The sequence below is a fragment of the Pteronotus mesoamericanus genome, unplaced genomic scaffold, assembly GCF_021234165.1.
Source record: "Pteronotus mesoamericanus isolate MK-2021 breed Mesoamerican mustached bat unplaced genomic scaffold, CSHL_Meso_final contig_182, whole genome shotgun sequence".
NCBI classification, from domain to species: Eukaryota; Metazoa; Chordata; class Mammalia; order Chiroptera; family Mormoopidae; genus Pteronotus; species Pteronotus mesoamericanus.
In genome coordinates this window covers 17077023-17101096 of record NW_026555078.1, presented here as the reverse complement: position 1 = coordinate 17101096, position 24074 = coordinate 17077023, and the positions used below count along the sequence as shown (strand labels likewise).

At 41.6% G+C, this 24074-nt stretch overlaps 1 protein-coding gene across 2 annotated transcripts in view; it reads left to right on the top strand.

Annotated features, from left to right (window-relative positions):
* TTLL5 (tubulin tyrosine ligase like 5) overlaps positions 1-24074 on the top strand; it is a 246195-nt gene that overhangs the window by 12747 nt on the left and 209374 nt on the right. For both annotated transcript variants that reach the window (XM_054567237.1, XM_054567238.1), the window contains exons 4-9: positions 6194-6276; positions 7580-7686; positions 9632-9762; positions 12899-12981; positions 19758-19827; positions 20514-20598. In XM_054567237.1, coding sequence (XP_054423212.1) covers positions 6194-6276; positions 7580-7686; positions 9632-9762; positions 12899-12981; positions 19758-19827; positions 20514-20598 — 559 coding nt within the window. The remainder of the gene's footprint in view (positions 1-6193; positions 6277-7579; positions 7687-9631; positions 9763-12898; positions 12982-19757; positions 19828-20513; positions 20599-24074) is intronic.

Genomic DNA, 24074 nt, shown 5'->3' with positions numbered 1-24074 from the left:
GACAAATCCAAGGTCAGCCACCACGTATGTTCTTTCTGGGTCTACCTAGCATAAGTTACAGAGCAATCTGCAGGTGATTGCTACTTGTGCTGACCTTGGAGGTGCCTAGGCGAAGCCAAGCTGTGATCCAAGGCTGGCTGCTTCTAGTGCTGGGCCTGGGGCTCTTAGCAAGAGGTACAGGGCTCGCTGAGGCCTGATGCTGCTTGTTTGAGAGAATTTAGGAAAATCTGAAGCATGAGCCAAGACAAACCATTTGTATGGAAAAGCCACTGGAAACAGCTTGGGTGGGCCTGAAAGTTTAAAATCAGTTGGCTGTAGGTGTATGGGGCTTCAGAGAATCACCAGGGTGGGGTAAACAGTGTGAACCAGGTTGATGGAAACTCAGATCTGGCTCCAGCCTGCTGGCTGTCTTGTGGTGAGTGGTGCTCAGCAAAGTAGCAATGGCATCTGCACGCACTTCTATTTGGGAAAAAGCTGCTCCCCAGCTCTCGCTCTGATGCCAGACAGTTCAGTTCTTCCTCGTTTGTCTCTGGTGCCTTTCAATCTGCTGCCCCTGCGCTGGAGCTCACAGGGAGTGAGTCCAAGTAAGTCTGTGTGTGGGCCCTTTATAGGAGCTGCCTGGGACCCCAGAAGTTTCTGTCTTCCACAGCCTCAATCCCCACTGGTTTTTACAGCCGGAATTTATGGAGACTTGTCTTCCTGGCACTGGAACCCTGGACTGGGTGGCCTGGTTTGGGGGCTGGGACACTTGCTCCTGAGATAGCCCTCCCGATTTTTAACTACCACATGTGGGTGTGGAGCAGCCCATTCCGCGTCTCTGCTCCTCCTACCGTTCTCAGTGTGGTTTCTTCTATAATTCCGTAGGTGTAGGACTTTAATTCAGCTCAATTTCTGGTGGTTCTGAATGATGGTTATTGTGTAGTTTAGTTGTAATTCTGATGTTTGATTGACTTTTGTATGTTGAAGTACTCCTGCATTCCTGAGATAAACCCCACTTCGTCATGGTGTATAATCCTTTTAATATGACTGCTAGATTGGTTTTGTTACTATTTTGTTGAGAATGTTTACATCTATATTTATAAGGGATATTGGTCTGTAATTTTCTTGTGATGCCTTATCTGGCTTTGGTATCAGGGTAATGCTGACCTCGGAGTGCATTCCCTCTTCCTCTTTGGAAGAGTTTGAGAAGGAGTGGTGTTAACTCTTTAAATCCTTGGTAAAATTCACCCTTGAAGCCATCTTTTTTTTTTTTAAATCCTTACCTGAGGATGTGCTTATTGATTTCAGAGAGAGGGGAAGGGAGGGTGGGAGAGAGAGAGGGAGAGAAACATCGATGTGAGACAGAAACATTGATCAATTATGGAACCCGCAATCTAGGTGTGTGCTCCAGCTGGGAATCGAACCTGAGACTTCTTGTTTTACAGGGTGTTGATCTAACCAACTGAACAACACCAGTCAGGGCCCATGAAGCCATCTTAACTCATTTTATTGCTAGTAGAATTAGGATCTGCTGTACTTTGAAATTACTTTAAGGTCTGTCCTTGCTCTATAATAAGCCAGGAGTTTAGAAGTTGATGAGCACCTGCTTCTGGGATTTGAATCTTCCTCTCTCCCTAGGGGTCCTTATGTTCTAATCCCCTCAGCAAGTTGCTAGGTTACCATTTAAAGGGACATGGTTCATTTATAGTCTGAATCCTGAGCAGTTAAAGATTGCTAACATTTGTTGAGAAACCCCCTCAAAATATGGCTTGAGTCAAAACAAGTGTGGGTTTGAAAACAACAGAAGTAAATAATTCCCCCAAGACATAATTCTTTTGGTATGCTTGTCACATAAATTAACCTGTGTGTTTCATGGCAATGGGCAGACCCTTCCTTTTTAGTATACCTAACATTTATTGGAAATTAGTATCCATCAGTGTAAGTTTCCCCATTGTTCAAGCACTCACTATTTTCTAGAACCTATAAGCCTTTGGGCCTTTTTTTTTTTTTTTAAACAACACATTCCTGTGATTAAAGAAAAAGCCACTAAACTTTTTTCTCAAACTCTATTTTTCAATTTTTTGTATCTTCCCAATCCCTTGAGGTTTAATAATATTTTTCACCTTCTATATGTAAAGAACAATTTGAATGACTTTTGCTAGTTGGTACCTTAGATTTCTGAATTGTTAAACGCTCTTGGTGAATTTTTTTTCTTTTTGCTCTCCTAAATAGCTGACATAGATCTGCTGAGATCATAATCCTGTGGTTAAATCCTCTTGAGAAGCGTAACTGGGGCATTAGTTATCTTCTGTTGATCTTATGCTAGATGCCACCCTTGTTTTTTCTGTTCTCTAGTTAAAATTTCATTGCATTCACTTTTAATATTTTTGGTACAATATGATTTAATATGCTTTGTTAAATATTCCAGGAATATGTATTTTTTCCTCACTATATCTTTTTTTTATTTCAAAGTTGTATGTACTTTGAACATGTAAATGGGATTTCATTTTAGAGGCAACAGATATTTTCAGTTTAAAGTAAGTTTTTAAAAAATGAAGTATCATTTTATAATTTGCTTTCCAATGTGTCAGTTTCATAAGTTTGCATTTGTATAGACTAGCACCCAATAAAAATATACTGTAAGCTATATATGTAAATTTTCCAGTGGCTTTATATAAAAAGTAAACAAGAATAGGAGAAATTAGTTTTAATAATTTAGTTAATCTAAAATATCATTTCAACATTTACTCAATATAAAAAAATCATTGCGATATGTCACATTCAATGTGTATTTTACACTTATAGCACATCTCAACTTGGTGTAAAAAATAAATTTATATGCTCAAATTATTCCCAACAAGTTATCCAATAACTTAATTGAGTATCAGTATTTAACTTTAAATTAATTAAAGTTCAATAAAATAAAAAATTCTGTTACTCTCTCATTGTAGTCAAGTGCTCAGTAGTTACAAGTGCAGTTGTGGTTTTCTGTGTTGTCATTGATGGGATTATTCTTGTATTCTAAACGTCAAAAATGTCAGTTTTTTAAAAAAAGATTTATTTATTTTTAGAGAGAGGGGAAAGGATGGAGAAAGAAAGGGAAGAAAACATTGATGTGAGAGAGAAGCGTCACTGGCTGCCTCTCAGAGGCCCTTTAAGGGGGCACCAAAGCTGCAACCCATACATGTGTCCTGACCAGGAATCGAACCTGTGGCCTTTCGCTTTGCAGGACAATGCCCAACCTACTGAGCCATACCGGCCTAGTTTCCCTTGCTAGTTTTGACCAACGCCCTTAGGGCACTTCGCCATTCCCTAGGTGCCTCTCTGTTGACAGATTGTTGGTTCCTTGTTTTTATTTGCTCTGCTATAGTCAGTCCAGGAACTTGCCAGGGGTCCTAGCACTTCAGGTGGTCTCCTGAGATACATGTAAGTGGTTGGACAACAGGAAAATTCTGCGGGCTCATGGTGGAACTGATGCAGCGCGGATTCGGAGGCTCTAGCGTCGGATGTTTGGCAGTTTGCTAGTAGTCAAGGGAGGACCATGCCCTGTGTCTTGTTTTTATATTGAAGAAAACATGAGCATAGTGGTTCTTTCTTGGGCCTTTGGGTAGGTTCAGTTTATACCTGCAAGTCTCCATTTGACTTGCCAGGGAGGACAGAGGCTAGAGTTGCCAGGTTTTTCGAGAGAAGCCTAGAAATCTAGATTGTTAAATGAATTGTACCCAGTTTAAAAGGTTGCCAACTAACTCAATATCACATTTTAAAGCACCACAAAGAATGAACAAGCCAGGTCCTTAGGCTGGGTTTGGCCTCGGGGTCACCTTTATAACGTCTGGTCAAACATATGCTGGTCCTCAGCATTACTGGTCACAGGACTTGGGCACAGAACATGAATTTGAGTTAAATTTGCCAGCAGTCACGGTTGCTTTATATCATTCCACCCTGCCTTCTTGCCCTCCCCGTTTGGAACGTGTTCAGTGCATCTGAGTTGGGTTATAGTTAGTAGGTATGGATTAAAAGGAGTTAGTCATTGCTTACTAACCGCTCCCATACTGTGAGAATCAGGTCTGCCACTGAGCACAGTGATCGTTACATTTTTCTTCTATATTAGGAGAAGTAGGAGAAAGAATATTAATAGTCTTTTTATTTTTTTATTTGCTATATAAAATGTATAATTTACTATGCATGATACTATGTACTAATAACCATTTTACTATGTATTTTCTCTTTTATTATATAAAATTTTTTATTGTGTATCAACTATTTTAAAAGCTTTTCATGTATTAACTGATACAGTGAATATGTATAAAAATACCGACTCTATGAGGTAAGTATCTTTGTTATCAGCTCCATTTTAAAGGTGAGGAAATTGAGCACAGAAAAATGAAGGAACTTATTCCACATGACAGCCAGGAGGTAGGAGAGCCAGGACTTTAACCCTGACAGTTCAGTTCCAGAGACACACTCTTTCTCTTATTATTCCCCCATCTCCCCCTGCCCCCAAGTATTCATTCTGTATTTTTCCACACCCTTTACTGATCACCTTCCCTGTGGCCTGGTTCTGCGAGGCAAACGCTGCAGAACAGGCTCAGATCGGAACAGTCCTGGTCTCTAGCAGTTGATGTTTTGGCTCTTTGTGAGAGCAAATGTGAAGATGTCATGATCACAATTATCATAGTGAAGAGACCTAATATTCTTTCATTTCCTAAGTTTTAAGGATAATACAATGAACACCTGTATACTCTTTGTGTAGATTCACCAATTATTAACATTTTGTCATATTTGCTTCTCTTTCTCCCCCTTCCCCACCATTTGAGAATTACTTCAGATGTTTCCTATCTTCTAAGAACAAGGGCAATATGCAGTCTTTTTGAAAAATTGTTCTGTAGAATTCTTAGCTAACTTTTTCAAGCCATTTGCAGGGAGGCATAGAAAGAGAGTGAATTTAATGGGCCAGCCTAAGGGTTAGTCCTCAGGGATATGTAGAGACCTCGCACGGTCACAGACTTTCCTCTTAGACAGGTGCACAGGCACAGGGTGCTTGCGGGCGCCGGGCAGGGAACAGGCTGAGCGAAGCAGGCTGGCGGGGCCTCTGCCAGCTGCCCAGTGTGGAAGCACTTGCACTTCTTCAGCTGACTCTTCCATGCCTGGGAGAGCGCTAGTGGGCGAGAGGGCCCAGGGTTTTCAAGAGAAGCCCTGAAATTTAGGTTTTTTTAAATACAAATTCCTTCAATTTCAAAAGGGTAGCAATTAATTCAATTTTATCTTTAAAGCACAATGAGGAAGGAACAAACTGTGTCTGCAGACTGGTTTTGGCCCTCAGGTCACCAGTTTATAACCTCTGGTCTAAGATATGCTGGCAACCACAATTACTGCCCACAGAGCACTATCTAGGGCAGGGGTTATTAACCTTTTTGGTGCAGTGGGTCCTGATGTCTCTTCAGAATTTTTTTTTTTAAGATTTTATTTATTTATTTTAGAGGGGAAAGTAAGGAGAAAGAGAGGGAGAGAAACATCGATTGGTTGCCTCTCGCATGCGCCCCAGCCAGGGACCAGGCCTGCAACCCAGGCATGTGCCCTGACCGGAAATTGAACCAGTGATCTTTTGCTTTGCAAGACAGTGTCCAACCATTACTGAGCCACACTGGCTAGGGTTCAGAATGCCTTTTAAGTGTATAAAACAGTTACATATTACTACAAAGAAAATCCATTGTATTGAATTATCAAAATATTTTTAAAAACCCAAAATGTGACATATATGCCTTTTTATTTGTGCATTAAATAACACTCTAATGGTAGGTCTGTTACCTTCCATAATTTTTAAATACTGTGAGGATAAGTGGTATTTTGTGATAGCTGTAACAACTGTAATATTAAAATACCTGATCTCTACTGGTGGCAGGGTCATAGGTACTGCCAATAATACTCTACTTTGTTGCCTACATTCCTAATCGAAGGTAATGTTAAATGTCAGCTAGAAATAGGTGAAAACAGAGATGTCATTCCCCTCCCCCTCATACATGCTTAGTAACCCCCAGCAAATTTCAGGTTAAGAAACCTTGGTGCAAAATAGTCTGCAGCCTCTACTTTTAGTAGCATAAGGATAGCAGTATAATGTTATCAAGTATAATTAAGCAGGCTGCCCTTTTACAGTTTATTTCTGTCTCTATAGTTAGCTCTCCAGTTACTGAACTTGATTCTGTTTTTTCTCTAGAACGTTATCATTTGTCTTACAAGATTGTGCGAACAGACAGTCGCCTGGTACGCAGCATTCTGACAGCCCATGGATTTCATGAAGTAAGCTCCTTTTGACGACTTCCCCTGATCTCTCCAAAAGCTGAAAATCTTAGCCTCCTGACTATCAGCTACCATTGCCAGTTCTGGAAAGTACATGGGACCAATGCTAAGTGGTGGTGCAGAATTTGCATGGATTTCTGAGTGGATTTTCCACTTCCTCCTTGCAGAACATGGAAAACATGTCCACAATTTTAAAAAATTGTCTTTCTTGCTATGCTTTTAGGCTTAGGCTAGAGGTGAGTTGCCTATAAGGAACTGTTTGTTATCCAGTTAAATTTCTTTGATTGCAAGCAACAGAAACAGACTGTAACTTAAACCGAAAGGAATTTGCAGGAAAAGTGTAAACTGGATACACTTTTAGGAGAGTCAGAGGAAAAACTGAAAACGCAGGCCTTTGGAAGGAGAGAGACAGGACAGCTCCAGGGATCTGGGACAAGAATCTTTAGGATTATCTCCTCTAGGTGCTCCGTGGAAGTGACTCTACTCCCTTCATTGTCATTGTGTCTTTCTTCATTCAAGAATCACATTCTGGAGATAGAATGGCTGGTCCAGCTTGGGTCATGGATTCACTCCTTGGGAGAAGGGAGGGATAAGTGATTGGCAGGTCCTTTAAAACCAGAGTGTGTTATTTCCGAAGAAAATTGGGAAAATTTGGATATTGAAATCAAAAGAGACAGGAAAAATGCTGAACAGACTTCCACTGTAGATATTTAGAGACAGTTGCTAAAGGACAGGTTGCTAGCTCCTTATTCTCGGCTGACGTCTGAAGCAGACACTTTGAAATTCTGATACCAGTTTATATCCTGTCTTGTTGCTGTTTTATCTTCAGGGTTTGATGTGGCACCTATCACATTATAGGCAAAGAATACATGATTGATGAATGAATGAATGAATGAATGAATGAATGAATTCTAAATTGGATTGCTGCTATAAATTTTTATTTCTGATCAATACTTCATACCCATCCTCTGCAAGAACAAAAGGACACTCTGGACTAGGATGGGGTCCTCGTCTCATACACTGGTATGCAAGAATATTAGGAGACATTATAGACTGCCTTAGAAGGATTAATTGATTCTAATTTTTGGGTCTGGGATTTGCCCAGGTCTTCCATTTTTTCAACGTGATAAGCTCCATGCTCTGTGTACGCCTCCACTTCTGTCTGCGAGGCTTGTGTACTAACTGGGCCACTCCTGTGACTGCTCCGTGGGAGAAAAGTTTCTCCGACCTTTTCTTCCGTGGTTCTTCCCGGACAGGGATTATCTCTGATGGTTTGTTGTCTTGTCTTTTTATCTGCCCTCAGGTTCACCCAAGCAGCACTGACTATAACCTGATGTGGACAGGATCCCACCTGAAGCCCTTCTTACTTCGCACCCTCTCTGAAGCCCAAAAGGTGAATCACTTTCCCAGGTAATGCTCTTGTAGTTACTTTGCTCCATTTAAAGCTACCTGACATTATCATAGATTTAAATGTAAAACCTAAAACCGTATGCCTTCTAGAAGAAAACGTAGGAGAAAACCTTTATGACCTTGGTTAGGTAAAGATTTCTTAGATATAACAATATAAGAGCAGTCCATAAGAGAAAAAAATTGATACATTGGACTTCATCAAAATTTAAAATGCCTGTTTTTTGAAAAGACCAGCCACAGACTGGGAGGCTTTATCTGTAAAACACGTATCTGATAAATAAAGACTTTATATCTACAATATATCATACACTGTCAGAACTCAATAATGAACAGCCCTCTTTTTCAAAATAGGCAAAATATTTGAACAGATACTTCACCACAGAAGATACACAGATGTGAAAAGATGTTCAATATCAACAGTCATTAGTGGAATGCAAATTAAAACCACATGAGGTTCTCCTATACACTAGAACATTAGAATGGTTAAAGACAGACAAAATAACTAGACATGCCAAGTGCTGGTCAGGATGCAGTACAACTGGAACACACAAATTTTGCTGGTGGGAAATGCAAAATAGTACAGCCACTTTGGATAACAATTTGGCTGTTTCTTATAAAATTAAACATATACTTGTGTGGTGGTTTTAAAATGTGCCCATGAATTTTTTGACACTGCCTTCCAAAGATTGAGCTTAATTTCCCTGTTTTTAAACATGGGCTAGACTTAGTGACTGACTTCTAAGGAATAGAATGTGGCCAAAGTGACGCTGTGTCACTTCTGAGACCAGGTCATAAAAGATGCGGTAGCTTCGTTTTTGCTCTTTCTTGGATCACTTGATTTGGGCAGAGTCAGTCGTCATGTGAAGAAGGTGCTCAGTTAGCTTCATGGAGAAATTCACGCGGAGAGAACTGAAGCGCCCTGCGCACAGCCAGCCCCCAGAGAGTGAGCTCTCTGGGACGTAGATCCTCCAGCCCCAGGCAGGCCTGACGGCCGCGGCCCGGGCCAGCATCTTGCCTGGAACCTCACTAGGGACCCCCACTACAGAACCACCCAGCTCTGCCACTGCCACATTCCTGACCCACAGAAACTGTGTGAGGTAGAAAATGTCTGTGTATTTTTCTTTACCTTCTGTGTTTGGGGGTAATTTATTAGGCAGCAATAGATAACTAATACTCCTTACTAAACAATCTTATTAAACCTAGCAGTCCCACTTCTAGAGAGATAAAAATGTATGTTCACACAAAAACTTATAAAAACTTAGGTTCATATAAAAACCTGTACACAAATGCTGAGAGGGACTATTCATAATCTTCAAAAATTGCAAACAGCTCATATGTCCTTCAGCTGGTGAACAGATAAACAAACTGTGGTACACCAAACAGTGGGCTACTGCTAAGCCATAAAAAGGAATGAAATACCGATATTTGCAACCACAAGAAGAAATTTCAGTGGCATGTTATGTTCAGTGAAAAAAGCCCATCTCAAAAGGATACACACCATATGATTCCCTTTATTTGACTTTCTGGAAAAGTCAAAATTATAGGGACAGAAAAGAGGTGAATGCTTGCCAGGGCCTGGCAGGGATTGGAAGGGTCGACTGCAAAGGGACTCCTAACTTTGGGATGTTGGAACTGTTCTATAACTTGATCGTGGTGCTGGTTACATAGTTGTATGTGTTTATTCAAACTCATAGAATTATGGACTAACAAGGGCAAATTTTACTGTGCATAAATTGTACCCTAATGAATAAATCTGACCAAAGAAATCCATTTCATGAAAATGATTAATAAATCTTTGGGGTTGACAACGTGACAGATTCGGGACCTCCTGCTACCTGTAGTCACTGCTCTAGAACTGTGAACTCTGCACTCTTTAGCCTGTGATAACACTGGAAATCCTCCAAGTCAGGGTTTACTGAAGTGGAAATGCTTGTATGATTTTAAGGTCATATGAACTAACCCGGAAGGACCGACTGTACAAAAACATCGTTCGAATGCAGCACACGCATGGATTCAAGGCTTTCCACATCCTCCCGCAGACCTTCCTGCTGCCAGCTGAGTACGCGGATTTCTGCAGTAAGTGCTTTGGCTCCGGGCACCCATCCCCCGCGACTGCCCTTGGGGCAGACCTACCTCAAGGGCTGCTTCAGGGTAGTAACCCACCAGGGTTTTTCAGATCCTTAAAAAAATTGTGTTTCTTTAGTAAAACAGCTGCAGAGCTAACTTTAAAACTGTTTTTATTCTGACTGCATACCTGTATGTTTATTAAGGCTTGTCAGTATCATTTATGTGAGGACATGTTGGTGTCCTATACATGTGCTCTTGTCTAGTACAAAAGCCTCTTCTTCACTGACAAGTTAGTGCACATGGTAGGGTGTATATATTTCTGCATATAAGCTACATGCACCCTTTTTTGGCATCTCTTTTCCTCTTGCCATTTAGGAAATATTCCCGTTACCTTGATTTCTGGGCTTGTGTGACATATTTTGGGAGGTAAAGCATCATGCATCTTTTGCTGGTTAGGGGTGTCATTTAGTCTCACTGTTTTTCGTTGGTGTTCAGACTAATTGGAAAATATACACATGGGAACCAAATAGGGATCTAAATGTCAGCTGTATTCCTGGTAAAGCTAGCTAGGGACATGTGGCCTGCGTCCAGGTGTTGGAGAGCTTCTTATTTCTTTTGCCTTCAGGTGAACTTAACCCCCCGCCCCCGCCGCCCCCTCCCCCCCACCCCCAGGTCTAAGCAGAGGAGATGGGCTATTGCAGGCTTTGCTTCATGGGCCAGAGCCTGACTCAGCAGGCTCAGTGCACAGAGAAGGTGTGAGGCAGGTCTCCTGTGAGAATTTAAATAATAATAACACTAACAGCTAACACTTAATGAACATTTCCTTTCCATTAGGCCCTCTTCTAAGTGGTGCCGCCACGTGAGGTAGTACTGTTATCATTCCCACTTTTACAGATAAAGAGACTAGGGTGCAGAGAGATGAAGGAACTTGCCATAGTTGGGCAGCTCGCAGATGGCGCGGTTAGGACTCAGACCTGGCAGTTTGGCATCGGGGACAATTCTCTGTACCACCGCGCTTTATGGCTAGAGGCACCAGGCCACGTTTGCACAGTGACCACTCCCCAGTATTGCCAGGGAAAGAGGCTGTGTCTTGGTGGAGGATCGGGGACAACACAGAGAGGACAGGCAGACAGAGGTGTTTCCGAGAGAGAGACTGTTCCTGTCTCAGTGCAGAGGAAGCGTGGAGAGAGGAAGAGAACAGTCTCTCTACACGTCCTTTTGACACTTTTAACCAGCTGGACTTGAGAATCGGGTCTGGCCGCCCAGTGGAGTGTTCGTCCTCTGGGGCTTTTGCCGTCAGGATCCGCCTCAGTGAGGGCGTTTCCCTCGTGGCACTTGGTGCGCCCGCTGGGAGCACAGGTTGACAATTCAGTGTTTGTCCACAGAGGACTCTGAAATGGGTCAGAATAGAATATCAATTAGATGAATTCAAAGCTACAGGACACTCAGAGTTGAAAATTTTTAGTTAAGAATTTTTATTATGTGACTTTAGCCAACCTAATAACTAACTCTCTGTACTTTAGCTTTCTCCTCTGTAAAAAGAGACTGTAACCAGTACTGACCTTATAGTGTTGTTGGGGTGTTTAAATAGGTTAATACATAGAATGCACTTGGAATTGTGCTTTATAGGTGCTTAATAAATGTTCAATATTATTTCCTATTTCAAGTTATGTTGCGATATATTGCTACATAATAAAAGTTAAAAATTATGTCATAAACCAACATGATAGCATAAAAATTCTTCTGCTGACATGTTGGCAATGTGAAAGGGTTCCCAATAGGAACTCCTCCCGTTGTTGGATTCCTGATGAGCAATGGAAGTCCAGAATAATTCCCTGTGAAAGACTAAAGGAATCAAAGTTGAAAAATTCCCTTTCTCCTCTTTGCTGTTGCTAATTCTGCTGCTCGGAATTCCCCACCCTTGGGAGGCAGGTTGAGGGCTGGGGAAGCTCATTTAGATGACTGGATGGATAGAGTTAGGGTTCCTCCATCAGCCCATGCCTGAGAGAAATCCTAGCAGGGACTTACTGTGTTTGTGGGAGAGGGAGGACAGGCACTCTTAGCTTCAGTCTTGCTGGAATGCCAGTCATTCTTTGCCAGTTGTCCAGAGTTTGTGATATCTAAACTTAAAGCCACTGGGGAGAAATCCAACATCGTTAGGTTTGTTGTATTGTTAAATTTATGCATTGGGAGAAACCCATCTGTTCCTACCACTTCCTCTTTCAAAGAGACATTCCCCTTCCTCGTAAAGTCTGTTTTAAGTTCTCTTCTTTTCCTATTGTGTCTACCTTGTATATTATAACTTGGAAATTTTGTTTTCTCCATAACTCTTGTTGTTTCTGACCCTCTAGTGCTTATGCAAGTGTGCACAATAGAAGGTTTTTGAGAAGGAAAGGGAGGTGAACAGTTTGGCCTTTACAAAAATAACTGCATGAAATGAATTGGAGGGAGTGGGGTGGGGCGGAGGGAAGAAACACAGTGGTCACTTTGAAGGTTATTGAGTAATCCAGATAAGAAGCATAGCTGGATTGAACTAGGTAGCCAGAATGGAAAGAATGATAGAATAAATAAGGATTACTAACTGGCTGTGAGTAGTCAATGAGAGGTCAAAGATACCTCCGAAGGGGTGAGTCTGAGAAGCTAGGAAGATCAAGTCTGTATGCAGAGAGTGTAACCAGGAGCATAAAGAGTGTTAAAGGGAAGGTTGTTAAGCTTTGGACCAAGTTTGGATTTGAGGTGTCCACGTCATGATATTTTACAAGCAGTTGTAAAGTTTGGATTTTGTTTCATCCTCTCATTCACGAGGGGAAATGGTGAAAAAAATATATTATGTAGTATTTGCTGTAAGTTGGCTGTCTCCCTCCTCCTTCTCTCTATCTCTTCCTCCCTCTTTCTTTTTTTCTTTCCCTTCTCCTCCTTTCACCCTCCTTCCCTCTCTCTTTTGGTCTCTGTATCTGCTCTTGTTAAATTTAAGACTAGTCTAAAAATATAGATTATTTTAGGTGCTGTCCTTTACTTAGAAATTTGAAAAATTCTTGGGGTACCTGAGTGGATAACCTTTGTTGAAATTTCAGTTGATAAATTCATGTTCCTTCTTTCTCTTTGTTTCTCTCTCCTACTTTCTGTCTCCCAATATTTTGAGCAGATTCATATTCAAAGGATCGGGGACCTTGGATAGTAAAACCAGTGGCCTCTTCTAGGGGGCGGGGCGTCTACCTGATCAACAATGTAAGTATCCTGCACAACCTCTCTTCTTTCTCTTCCCTGTGTCACCCTTTGTTCTGGCCACTAATATGGTTCCTTTTCATTAAGAGCGGGTGTTCCCTGCTGAAATCTGCATTCAGAAGTGTGAGTAGAGGGTAGATCTGAGTTGTCTGTTGGCTGTAACTTCCTTCCATAACAGGTAACTCTGGCTGAAAAGTTACTTGATCCACTTCTGGGGAGAGGGCAGCCTTTGGTGTCAGCAGAACAGAGGTATCTTTTCTGCTTTCGGCAGACTGTCATGTTCATTCCTGGGTCCTAACATTTAGTTTTAGTACAAACATTTAGTTTTCATTATGAGCAGAGCTGTGGGATCCTGCCTTCAAGGCCGATGAGGAAGGTCGCCCAGATCGGCTGGCGTCCCCACTGTACTTTCCTTTCTTCTTCCCTCCCAACACCCTCCTCCTCCTCCTCCTCCTCCTCACCGTCTTATTCTTTTTCAAAACTCATCAGTATCTTATTTTTTTTTGCAAAACTCTTGTTAAAAGTTGTTTTTAAGTCAAATACATATACAGAATAAATAAAATAAAATTCTAACCTCAGTCTCACACCCTAGACCTGAAATGGCAGTTAGTAACCTAATATGATTGAGTTATGTTTCTTCTTTTCTCAACTTTGCATTGTGTTAGTTAATTCCCAGTTTGATATTTATTGTACTGATATCACCTCCTACCCTTCCGTCCATGTTGTACCTCTAAGTTGGATTACTTTTTATTATTTTTATATTTTAAAGGTTTTTTTTTTTAACACTTACATTCTCTTCAGTAACTATGATTCTGTTTCTCTGCTTTATCTACAAGATGAATAAAAAAGTTAATAGAAACTTTACAGCATGGAATTCTGAAATTTAACCAACATTTCAGTCTGGGTCTTTTTTTTTTTTATTCTTCTTTCTTTGGTCAGCCATTTTCATGTGGAAACTAGTATTATTTCCTTAGTTCAGAAAAAATTATCCTTTTTTGGGTTCTTTATTTCTGCTTCTAGAACTTTTTTTGGAGGCAGTCTGGGTCTTTCCTTCATGTCAGCTTTTCTCTCATTTTAAATTCTCTGTCTTTCTACTGTCTTTATCTCCTGGATCACCATTTGAGCTCTGTTTATTTATTCCATGTACAGTATTTCTATATTGGTGATCATCATTTACAGAAGCTCTTATTTTCTGATTTGCTTTCTTGTTAACAGCCCGTTGCTTAATGGATGCAGTTTGCCTGTTGGTCTTTCTGAAGATACCAGTTGAAAGTTTTTAAAAGTTCTCCTCTGTCATGTGAATTTTTCTTGGGGACCGTCTTTTCTTTCTGTTGAGTTTTCTCAATTTCAGTGACCTTAGGTGTGTTGAGTCACATATACGAATAAAAGGCTGGACTGACTGAAACTGGCAGCTGGCCTGAGTTCCTCCTCCTGCTGCGTAGGACTGATTCCCTAATAGCTCTTCCCTGGGCAGGGGCTGTCCGAGTTCTGCGCCAGGTCAAAGCGTGTTGGCTGTCAGGATGCCCAGGTGGGCGTGAGTGGGGAGGAGCATGCCTCTTCCTTCCCCCTTGCCAAGGCGGGGCAGGCCTTATCGTGAAGATCAAGGAAGATTTGGTGGTTTCTCTTTGGGTCAGGGTTACCTTTCCTCTCTTTTCCCCTTCGTGTCTGCTGGGGATAGCACGGCCTCAAGCTCCACTCTTTCAGATCCCTGCACTCGTACAAGAGGTCCTTCCCCGGGTCACTGTTAGACGATACCCCGAGGGCAAAGCTTTGGGTGTTGGAGAAGGCCCACTGGGCTCTCTCTTCCAAGTGCTGTGAATTACCTATCTGGCCCCTGTCCCCTGACCCACCCCTGCTCCTGTTTGTTCACCACTAGCTTGGGGGCCTCCTTGGGAAGGTCGTGCTCACCGATGATGTTCTGGGCAGGGGCTGCCCCCTTTTCTCTGCCTCATCCCGTCTCCTTGCTATCTTTCAGGGTCTCCTTACAGTTTTGGTCTGTCGTTGGCTCCTTGAACAGCTTTCTAGCCTTGTTATCATTTCATTCTTTTAGAAAGTATCTTCTTTGTCCTTCCAGTGGGACTCTGGCTGGGAGGAGGGGGAGGTAGATGTGTTATATGTGTGTGGTCAGTACTCCATTGTAAAGCCCCCTCTTCTCTCTCCACATGATCTGAGCTATTTCTGTACATGCAGAGACCCGCTTGCTGAAGGGTCTTTCACAGGGAAAAATCCTTAAATTCAGTCTGGACTAAAACCTGCACTATAAACACTGATGGCCAGGCCTTTTGTGCTGAAGACATGCAGGATCTGGTTCTGAAACAGCAAGTATTACAGCCCCAGGCCCAGGCTACAAGTCCTGCAGCCTGGCCCCGGGCACTCGGGAAGCCCTTACCCTGGGTCTCTTGTGACGGGAGGCCCTGGTCGGATCTCTCTTCTTGTCTCTGTTCTGACCTTGGCGTGAAGGCTCCTGTCCAACAATTTTTCCTTCAGCTCCATGCCAGCAGCTCCGGCGTTGTTTGAATCCCGTAGACGGCACTAGTTTGGATTTGGATTTTAGCTGCCAAATGGAATTGCTATTGAAAGTCAATGGTGGTACAAGTTTGCTTTTTATTTTCTTAGACATGAGTCAAGATGAACAGGATCTCTTTCTAGCTCATCTGGGACTTTTTCTTTTGGAATGCTCTTTTGCCCTAGTGATTTGTTGTTTTAAAACCAACATCATAAAGAATAGAAAAATGAAGCTTTCCTTGGTGGGGCTGAGAACCCCGTGCCCTGGCTCTTCCCTGGATGCTGAGCCTCATAAAGGGGGTGACAAGTCTTTAGAGAATGCATTTGGCAGGCTGTCCTCCCTCCCACCTCTCCCTGGGCCAGTCCCTGGAGACCCCCTGCATAGATCAAAGTACTTGGCTGGACCCTTGGTCCTCCTTTGGAGTGAGTCTGATCCTTTGAGGTATTTGGTGGAGGTGCCAGACAGAAGCCTGGGAAGATGCCAGCAGGCACCAGGGGAGCTGGCAGCACGGGGACATAATGGGAAAATATTCCCATTTCACTCGAAAACTGGAATTTTATCACCTTTTACCCAGACGTAAGAACCGTGTAGTTAATACTCTTCTCTCTCTCCTTCTACACAAGGCCTGACCATCCCCTTTTCCATACCTGGATCCTTTCCCGTGGAATATGTGACCCATTAGCCAACTGGATGAAGTAACTCTTTCCAAGGCTGCTGCCTGCTTTCCTTTCAGAGTTTAGAGGGTAGGGAGGGAGGGCTCCGGCGGAGGGTCTGTGAGCAGAACTAATGCGAGTGGGTGAGGGATGTTGTGGGGGCGGAGTTAGGTGTGAGGGCCAAATGAAAACATCATACCCTGTCTTCCTGCCGCAGTGAGAGGGCCTCTTATTAAGCGTTCCCAATAATAGTCCTAACCTTTTGGAAAATATCTGCAAATAGCAACTCTTACCATTACGAGAACAGGATAAAGGATAAAAAAAGCATCACTTTTATGTAATAATGGGGAGAGAAGTGTGAGCCCCTGCAGATGGAAGCATCTCGGCCGATTGGCTAACATAACCTTTTAATAATGTGCTCTTTAACTCTAGAAATACATCATAAAGGAACAGAGCGGTGTTTGATCCAGCTCCCTCAGTAACCATGACTAAATGCCATATTTTCCCAATTTAGTGTATTCAAATTGAGGAGGGGAAAGATCTGGTGCTTTCTGATTAGGGTATGAATTTGATTATAAAAGTCAGATTTAGTCATTCTCCTCTCACACATTATTCATAGTAAATATAATATTAATATTTCCCTGAGATTTTAAAGTGTCAGAAGTGTATTTAAGTTACTCTATTCGCTTTTATACTTGTGAATATAATTCTGTACAGCTCTGTTGTTTCTGTTTGCGTATGTGTTGTTACATTATGTGCTCTCTAGCTTTCCTCGTTGTTCACATATTTAGGGAGTGCCTGCTGGGTGCTAGGTGCTGTCACCGCCTAAAACCTTTTGAAGAATAGGGATGATCTCCTAATTCCTGTGGATCTTCATTATAACTCAGTGCACTGCTCTGAGTAGAATAGCACGTGGCATGCTGTGTGAATGCTGTTGAGTTATGGGAATTAATAAATAGAACCACATACATACTATTGAGTTTGCAGTAATAATAGCAGCCAGTATTTCTTGAGCATTTACTATGTGCCTGCAACTATGCCTTCCAAATATAATCTCATTTAGTTTTTATAAGAACCCTTTGGGGTAATTACTGTTACTGCCTCAGTAAGTGGCAGAGCCAAGATTTTAACTCAAGTCTAGCTGATTGCAGAGCATACACTCTTAACTAGTATGCCATTCTCTCGTACAATGATTTAACAGATACCATGAGCTCTAATCTTAAAGTCCAGTTAGAAAAAGGATGTTTCTAACTTTCCAAACGTTTTAGATTCGGAATTTGTGCTTGGAATTGAAATCGTTTAAAATGAGTTAATTGGGGACTGATGAAAAGGAAACAGGCTTGAAGATAGGAAAGAGCTCTCATTAATTGCTTATCCGTATGTAGCAGTATGCAAAGAAATGATACCCAAACCATTCTTTTCTTCTTACCATTTAAGCTTACCATTTAATTCCTAGTGCAGACAAAAATGAGAGGTACAGACCATTGAACAAATAATGCAAGAGATTAGGTTATGTATAACTCAGAGGACAAATATGTGTGATGAAGAAGGAAAGAAGAGGAAATGGCCATGGACATTAGATATGTCATGGAGTGAAGACAATTATCAGCATATCCTCTGGCTTGAAGGAATGTGGAGTGGCTATACATCTATTGTAGCCTATAGGTGTTACTCACTTGGAAGAGAGAGCTACAGTTGCTTAATTTTAGCTTTGGAACTCAGCCTGCAGCTTGTTGCTTTGGACTGTAGGATTGTATCAATTCTTACTAAGCTGAGGCAGAATGGAGATAGTACTCCTTGTGAGAAACTGATCATGAGATGTAAGGGAGTCAGGAAATGACAGTGGGTGACTGAGTCCATGATTATGAATCAGTATTGATGTCATGGTGTCCATATGATGCACAGGCTGTGCAAGTTGTGTTCTGAGTTTGAGTTAGCAAGAGTGGGAAATGAGGAGGGGAAATAATCTCAGTATCCTGACTCTGGAGTTGCTCATTGTGGTTGTACGTATGTGATGTGTCACAAAATTATCCCTGTTTTATGATAACTGAAGTATTGGGGGTAGAAAATGTGTTATCATAAAGAAAAATGTTTGAATTTGGGGGACAGTTATTTTTAGCTCAGAACTTTGGAGAAAGATGTGAATAGTGCTTGGGAGTTGAGCGTCTGAGGCAGACTGCCTGGGTTCGGATGCTGCCCTCTGCCACTGACTAGCTGTATGACTTTGAGCGGGTTCCTGCTCCTCAGCTCTAACATTTGGGTGGTGATATACCTACCTCATGGAGTTAGGGGAGGACTAAATGAAATAATGCTTGTGGAGAATTAGAACAATGCATAGCAACTATTCACTACATTTATTAGCTTTTATATTTTGTTGCTGATGTCGATGGTTGCTTCTGGTGCTGCTACAGTAGCTGTCGCCATCACAGTTACTATTCTAGCCTCTTTCCTTTTGGAGTTCTGTGCCCTGTTATGGACTGTGGTGACTTCCAGCTGACTTCTGTCTTAACCTAATCTCACACAGAGTTGTTCGATTTCACATATTTTAATCTTCCTATTCACTTAACACTCCGCAATAATTTCCTGCTTCCCATCGTGTTCAACCTAAACTCCCTCCTTGCCAGGGGTTCATATCCCTTTGCCAGTAGGGTCCCTTCCTCCTAATTGTCTGACCGTGTCTTTCATTATTTCTCAGCTCAGTCTTTGGGCTCCAGGTCCGTGGACCTGCCCAGTCTCCGTTCCGCTGGGCTCCGCGCATGCCGCCTTCCCACGGTGGCCTCCTTTCCTCTCCACCAGGGCTTGGTAGCTTTCAGTGTTCACATCTGCACCTGCTCTTCCAGGACAAGCCTTCCCTGACTGGTCCCACTAATTGGTCTGCTCTTCAGCCTGCACTCTCACATCTTCCACTCACAGAAAGGCAGCTTTTTGTTCCTTTAAGTTATGTATTCTGCCATTCCTCTACCTAAATATTAAACTCTTAGGGGTTGGGCTCCGAGGGCAGGGATTATATCTGTTTGCTGTATTCCCCAGTGCCTTATACAGTATCTGCAATACTCATAATTATTTATTGTAAAAACAGCTCTTTTCTCATTGAAAAATATTTAAAATATCTAGTTCCCTCTTTACAGACAGTGGCATAGCAAGCGCCATTTAAGTGAATCGATGAAACATCCATCCCCTTTCACAGGGGAAAGATCTGTAAATTCTCTGAGCAACTTGATGAAAGCCTTCGTTTAAGAATAATGGTGGTATTTTAAAATTTGCATCTTACTTTACATTTGGGAGAAGGCAATTTTTTATCAAGTAGCTAATACTTTCTTGGCGTGTAACTACTTAATCTCATGTATATAAATCTCTAAAGCTGTTTAGGCTTTACTTAGTATATGAGAGATGCTGTGTAATTTATTTTTCCCCCTGTTGTAATTGGATACTTTCCGTGTTTATGGAAGCGGTGTGTTATGTGGCCAACTGAGAATATGGGCAGCTTGGAGGAGAACTTTATTCTTAGAGTGTTAGTTTTCTACATTACCATTTCTAAAAGATTAAGAACTTTGTTCTTGTATTGTAAACTAGGGTCCCTTTGCATTTCTGTCCTTTCATTCTTTTTCTTTACTTAATAGCCAAACCAGATTTCCCTGGAAGAGAACATCCTGGTCTCCCGTTACATTAACAACCCCCTGCTCATAGATGGTGAGTTGTGCTTAGGCTCTTGACTGGATTGGGTTAGATCTTGCTAAATATTTTTTGTTGTGTTTGTTTGTTTGTTTATTGGATTTATCGGGATGACATTGGTTAATAAAATTATGTAGGTTCAGGTGTACAGTTCTATAACACATCATCTGTACTGTGGGTTCACCACCCCGAGGCAAGTTTCCTTCCATCGTTTATCTCCGCTGTACCTTCTACGTCCTCCACCCCGCTTTCCCTCTGGTAATCACCATATGGTATCTTGCTTAATTTTTTAACATTCTCATAGTCTTTGCTACTCAGTCTTTATTAAACTAGTGTGACATTCTTGGCAACTGTGGCTTTAGAGCTGAGACTGGTTTCTTACCTACCTCATGGGATTATGTTGAAGATGAAAAGAGATAATTTTTAAAAAGTGCTTTATGGGTTATATAATAACAAATAATATATGAAAACTGTACAGTACATATGTATACATTCTCTCTCATCTTATATGTATACACATACATATATATGAAATGCATAATTATTATTTATCCTCAAAAAGCAAGGAGTGTGGGCAGTTTGTATTTTGTGGGTTGAGGAGGGCTAGTGTTTCTTTCATGTTTGTTTGTTACATTGTCCTGTTCATTCTGTAACAGAACATGGATAAACTGAGTTTTTCCTGTGAATTAAAATTTTTTTCCTAGATTTCAAGTTTGATGTGCGTCTCTATGTGCTTGTGACTTCCTACGACCCTCTTGTCATCTATCTCTATGAAGAAGGATTGGCTAGGTAAGAGGTGTTCAGAGGGAGGGTGTTTATTAGAGTGGGCCCATCAAGGAGTGCATTACGGTCAGGCTTTTTCCTTCTGTTCACTCAGCCGAATTGAGTGCACCCAGGTGGCCTCCAGGTTACTTTACAGCCCCACTTGCATATACATCCACACGTGTGTACAAGCATGTGTATGTAAACACACACCTTTCCCAGCAGCACTCCAGGATCACATCGTGTTTTCAGGAAATGGCAGTTGTGGAGACCCTAGGGTATTAAAATGCTTTGTCACGGTTCTTCAGAACTGATCTAGGAAGTCTAAGAAATCCCACGTTTATCTGTTACATACCATGTATTTATTTTAATGCTCACAATAACCTAATAGTTGCTGCATTTTTGCAGTTGAGGAAGCTGAGGGTTAGAGAGGGAAGGGAACTTGGAGTCACTTTCTTGAGATATCCCAGCAGCTTGGTTGTGGAGCAGGGTTTTGAATTCACGGCTCCTGCTCCTGCTCCTGCTCCTGCTCCTGCTCCAGAGCTCGAGGCCTGAGCTATTTCACGCCCTCTTGTGCTAGGAGGCATTAGCTGCCATCCCCCCCCTCCCCCACCTGCAAGTAATAAACTTTACCTTGGTTGTATTACTCTGTTTTCTTGAAGTCTTTTTTAGGTTTTATGGTAATGTGACTTACAAAATTAAATTCAGGTTATAATAATTTGCAGTTTTGTTTCCCATAACTAGATAATTTTAGAGGTGGCACGGTTTTCATAAGCCCTTTAAAATGTTGAAAATAAGTACATGGCCATGGCCAGGTAGCTCTGGGGGTTAGAGCGCCATCCTGATGTACCAAGGTTGTAAGTTCGATCCCTGGTCAGGGCACAGACAAGACTCTACCAATGAATGCATAAATGAGTAGAACAAGAAATAAATGGACATTTCTCTCTCTTTCCCTCCCTCCCTCCTTCTCTAAAATTAATCAATAAATACTTTTTAAAATAAGTACATAACTTTACTTTGCTTATGTTCTTCCCCCCATAAAACTAATCCATAAAACTTACCTATCTACCTACCTACCTATACAGGGGTGGGCAAAAGTAGGTTTATAGTACATATGGAAGACGACATGCAGATTATGAATATTTCAGCAGCTCTAGTAACTCAAAAGAATAAACTAGGTTTACAGTTGCTTTTATGGAAAATAATACAATAATTAATAAGTAATAATACAAGAATAAACTGTTTTGTGTACCTACTTTTACCCTACCCTCTGTGTGTGTGTGTGTGTGTGTGTGTGTGTGTGTGTGTGTGTGTGTGTATACCAACTAGCCTTCCCTGAAGTTCCTTCTATGCATAGTGGCTTTATGAAACAGCAGTTTAGAAGGTAGTTTGCAACCTGCGAGCAGTCCTAACAAGCTAAAAAGCTTGGTCTGTATGTGTTGTTTTATTTTTTAAAATGCACTTCAAAAACAGGAAATAGAGTGGTTAAAAGAAGCCTACCTATTTAAGTATAGGTGCTTTGATACATATTATAGTACTCTGACAACTGTTATTTTAGAATGGCATTTTAATGATTTCACATAGAGTTTTTTGATGCATGCTTTGACTACAACCTGAGGGTGACAGTGGGCTGACGAGATTCTGGCTGGTTGAGCTGTTTCTTCCCTTCACCTCTAGGTGGCAGCGACACCATTTATAAGCCCTGTTACACTGTTAACTAAGATTTATGAGTTTGAGCCCTAGGAACATTAGAGGCTACTGAAGCTCCCCAGTTCTGGCCTCTTGTTCCTTAAAAATGGTCCATTGAACTAAAAAAGAGCCTGGAAGCTTTGGCTAGAAATAAATGATAAAGATTTACTCAAGGGTCTTAGAGTTTGCAAACCAGAAACACAGCTAGGCAAAAGCCTTAGAAATACTCCAAAGAAGAAAGAAAAGTTCAAAGTTCTTAGAGTGAAAAGTATGCTCTTGAGAATGGTCAGTCCTGCATTTTTAGCCCTAGAATTCGTCCAGGATGGTTACCTGTCAGCTGTCAGGTGGCCTGGATGATGGATGCCAGGTGGCCTAGAAGGTGGGAGGCAGGAGTCTGGTCACACCCAGTGTTCTGGATAACGGCTGTCAGGTGGTCTGGATACGTGAGTCCTTCCAGAGGGTAACCAGAGGGCTCTCTGGAGGCCTGGGGTATGTCCAGATGCATATGAGGACATCGATGCCGGACTGGAAAGTTCAAAATTTAATTTCCCAGGCTAAGAAGAACAAGAAGACAGTCTTTCCTCACTCCTCAACCTTCATAATGTTAATAATTTTAGCAGCTTGGTTAAAATGACTTCATTTTATATATTCTTTGTCTTTACTCTTTTCCTTAAAATTAAGGAGGGGAAAACAAACATTTCTCAGTTTTCAGGTAAAGGGCTGAACCGGGCACTTTATCACATACTGACTACCAGCTGTGAGCAGATCCATAGGAAGGAAGTTTTCTATAATGTTTGTAGACACACATGCTCTCAGGCTTTGAAGTATAGATTTAAAAGCCAAGTCCTGTATTATCTAGAACAAAAAGAAGGTAAAATATACACCTTACTTCTACTCAGGTATGTAAGGTGCTGAGGGTTTTTTTCAGTCTTGTAATTTGAGAATCTGAGCTTTCTCTCTGGAGTATCAGGAGCTCCCCCCCACCCATCCTCATTGCAGCTGGTTTCCTGTCCCCTTTGCGGCAATGGTCCTGTCCCGCCACCAGCTGGACTTCGTGACTATGCAAAAGACCTCAAGGTTACCAGACTATCATACCAACATGCTTGGCATGTTATTTCGAAGACGTTTTACCCACAATATTAGTAACCCTCTCTGTTGGTAAAATTTGGCATAATTTTAAGACCTCAATCGTTCAAACACAAATTGAGAGCAATGCCAATGTTTATCATAGAATATACTAAAGATATGCAAGTGCTTTGGCTGCTTGGTGTGTGTCAGAAGTCACAATCCACTGAATTGAATAGTTTCTCTTGCTTCCAGTGGAAAGTGAGTATATATAAGGGCGGGCAAAAGTAGGTTTACAGTTCTGAGTCCACAAAACAGTTTATTTGTATTATTTACTTGTATTACAACTGTAAACCTACTTTTGCCTACCCCTGTGGGTTTTAAAGGTGTGCTTTTTCCTCAGAATAATTTGGAGAACAGCTTTTCTAAAAACTCAGGCCAAGTTGAACCAAGCAATATGAATTTTCAGTGCTTTGTCTCAATTTACCTAAAAGTATAGAAGAATATAAAAGCTTGACGAAAGGACAACGCATGGTGGCAGGCTATTAGCCAGCGTCCTACAAGGGCACATTGCTCTATGCAGTAACTTCCATGTGCCTACGGTCCTGTATCTTAACTCACTGTGTATCTTGGCATTCTTCGGCTTCTTTCTAATCCTTAGGATCTGCTTGACTGTGTCATTACATTCAACAATAGTCTACAGCATCTCAAGATCTATAGCCTCTAGTAATCTTGGGTCACGTGTGTTT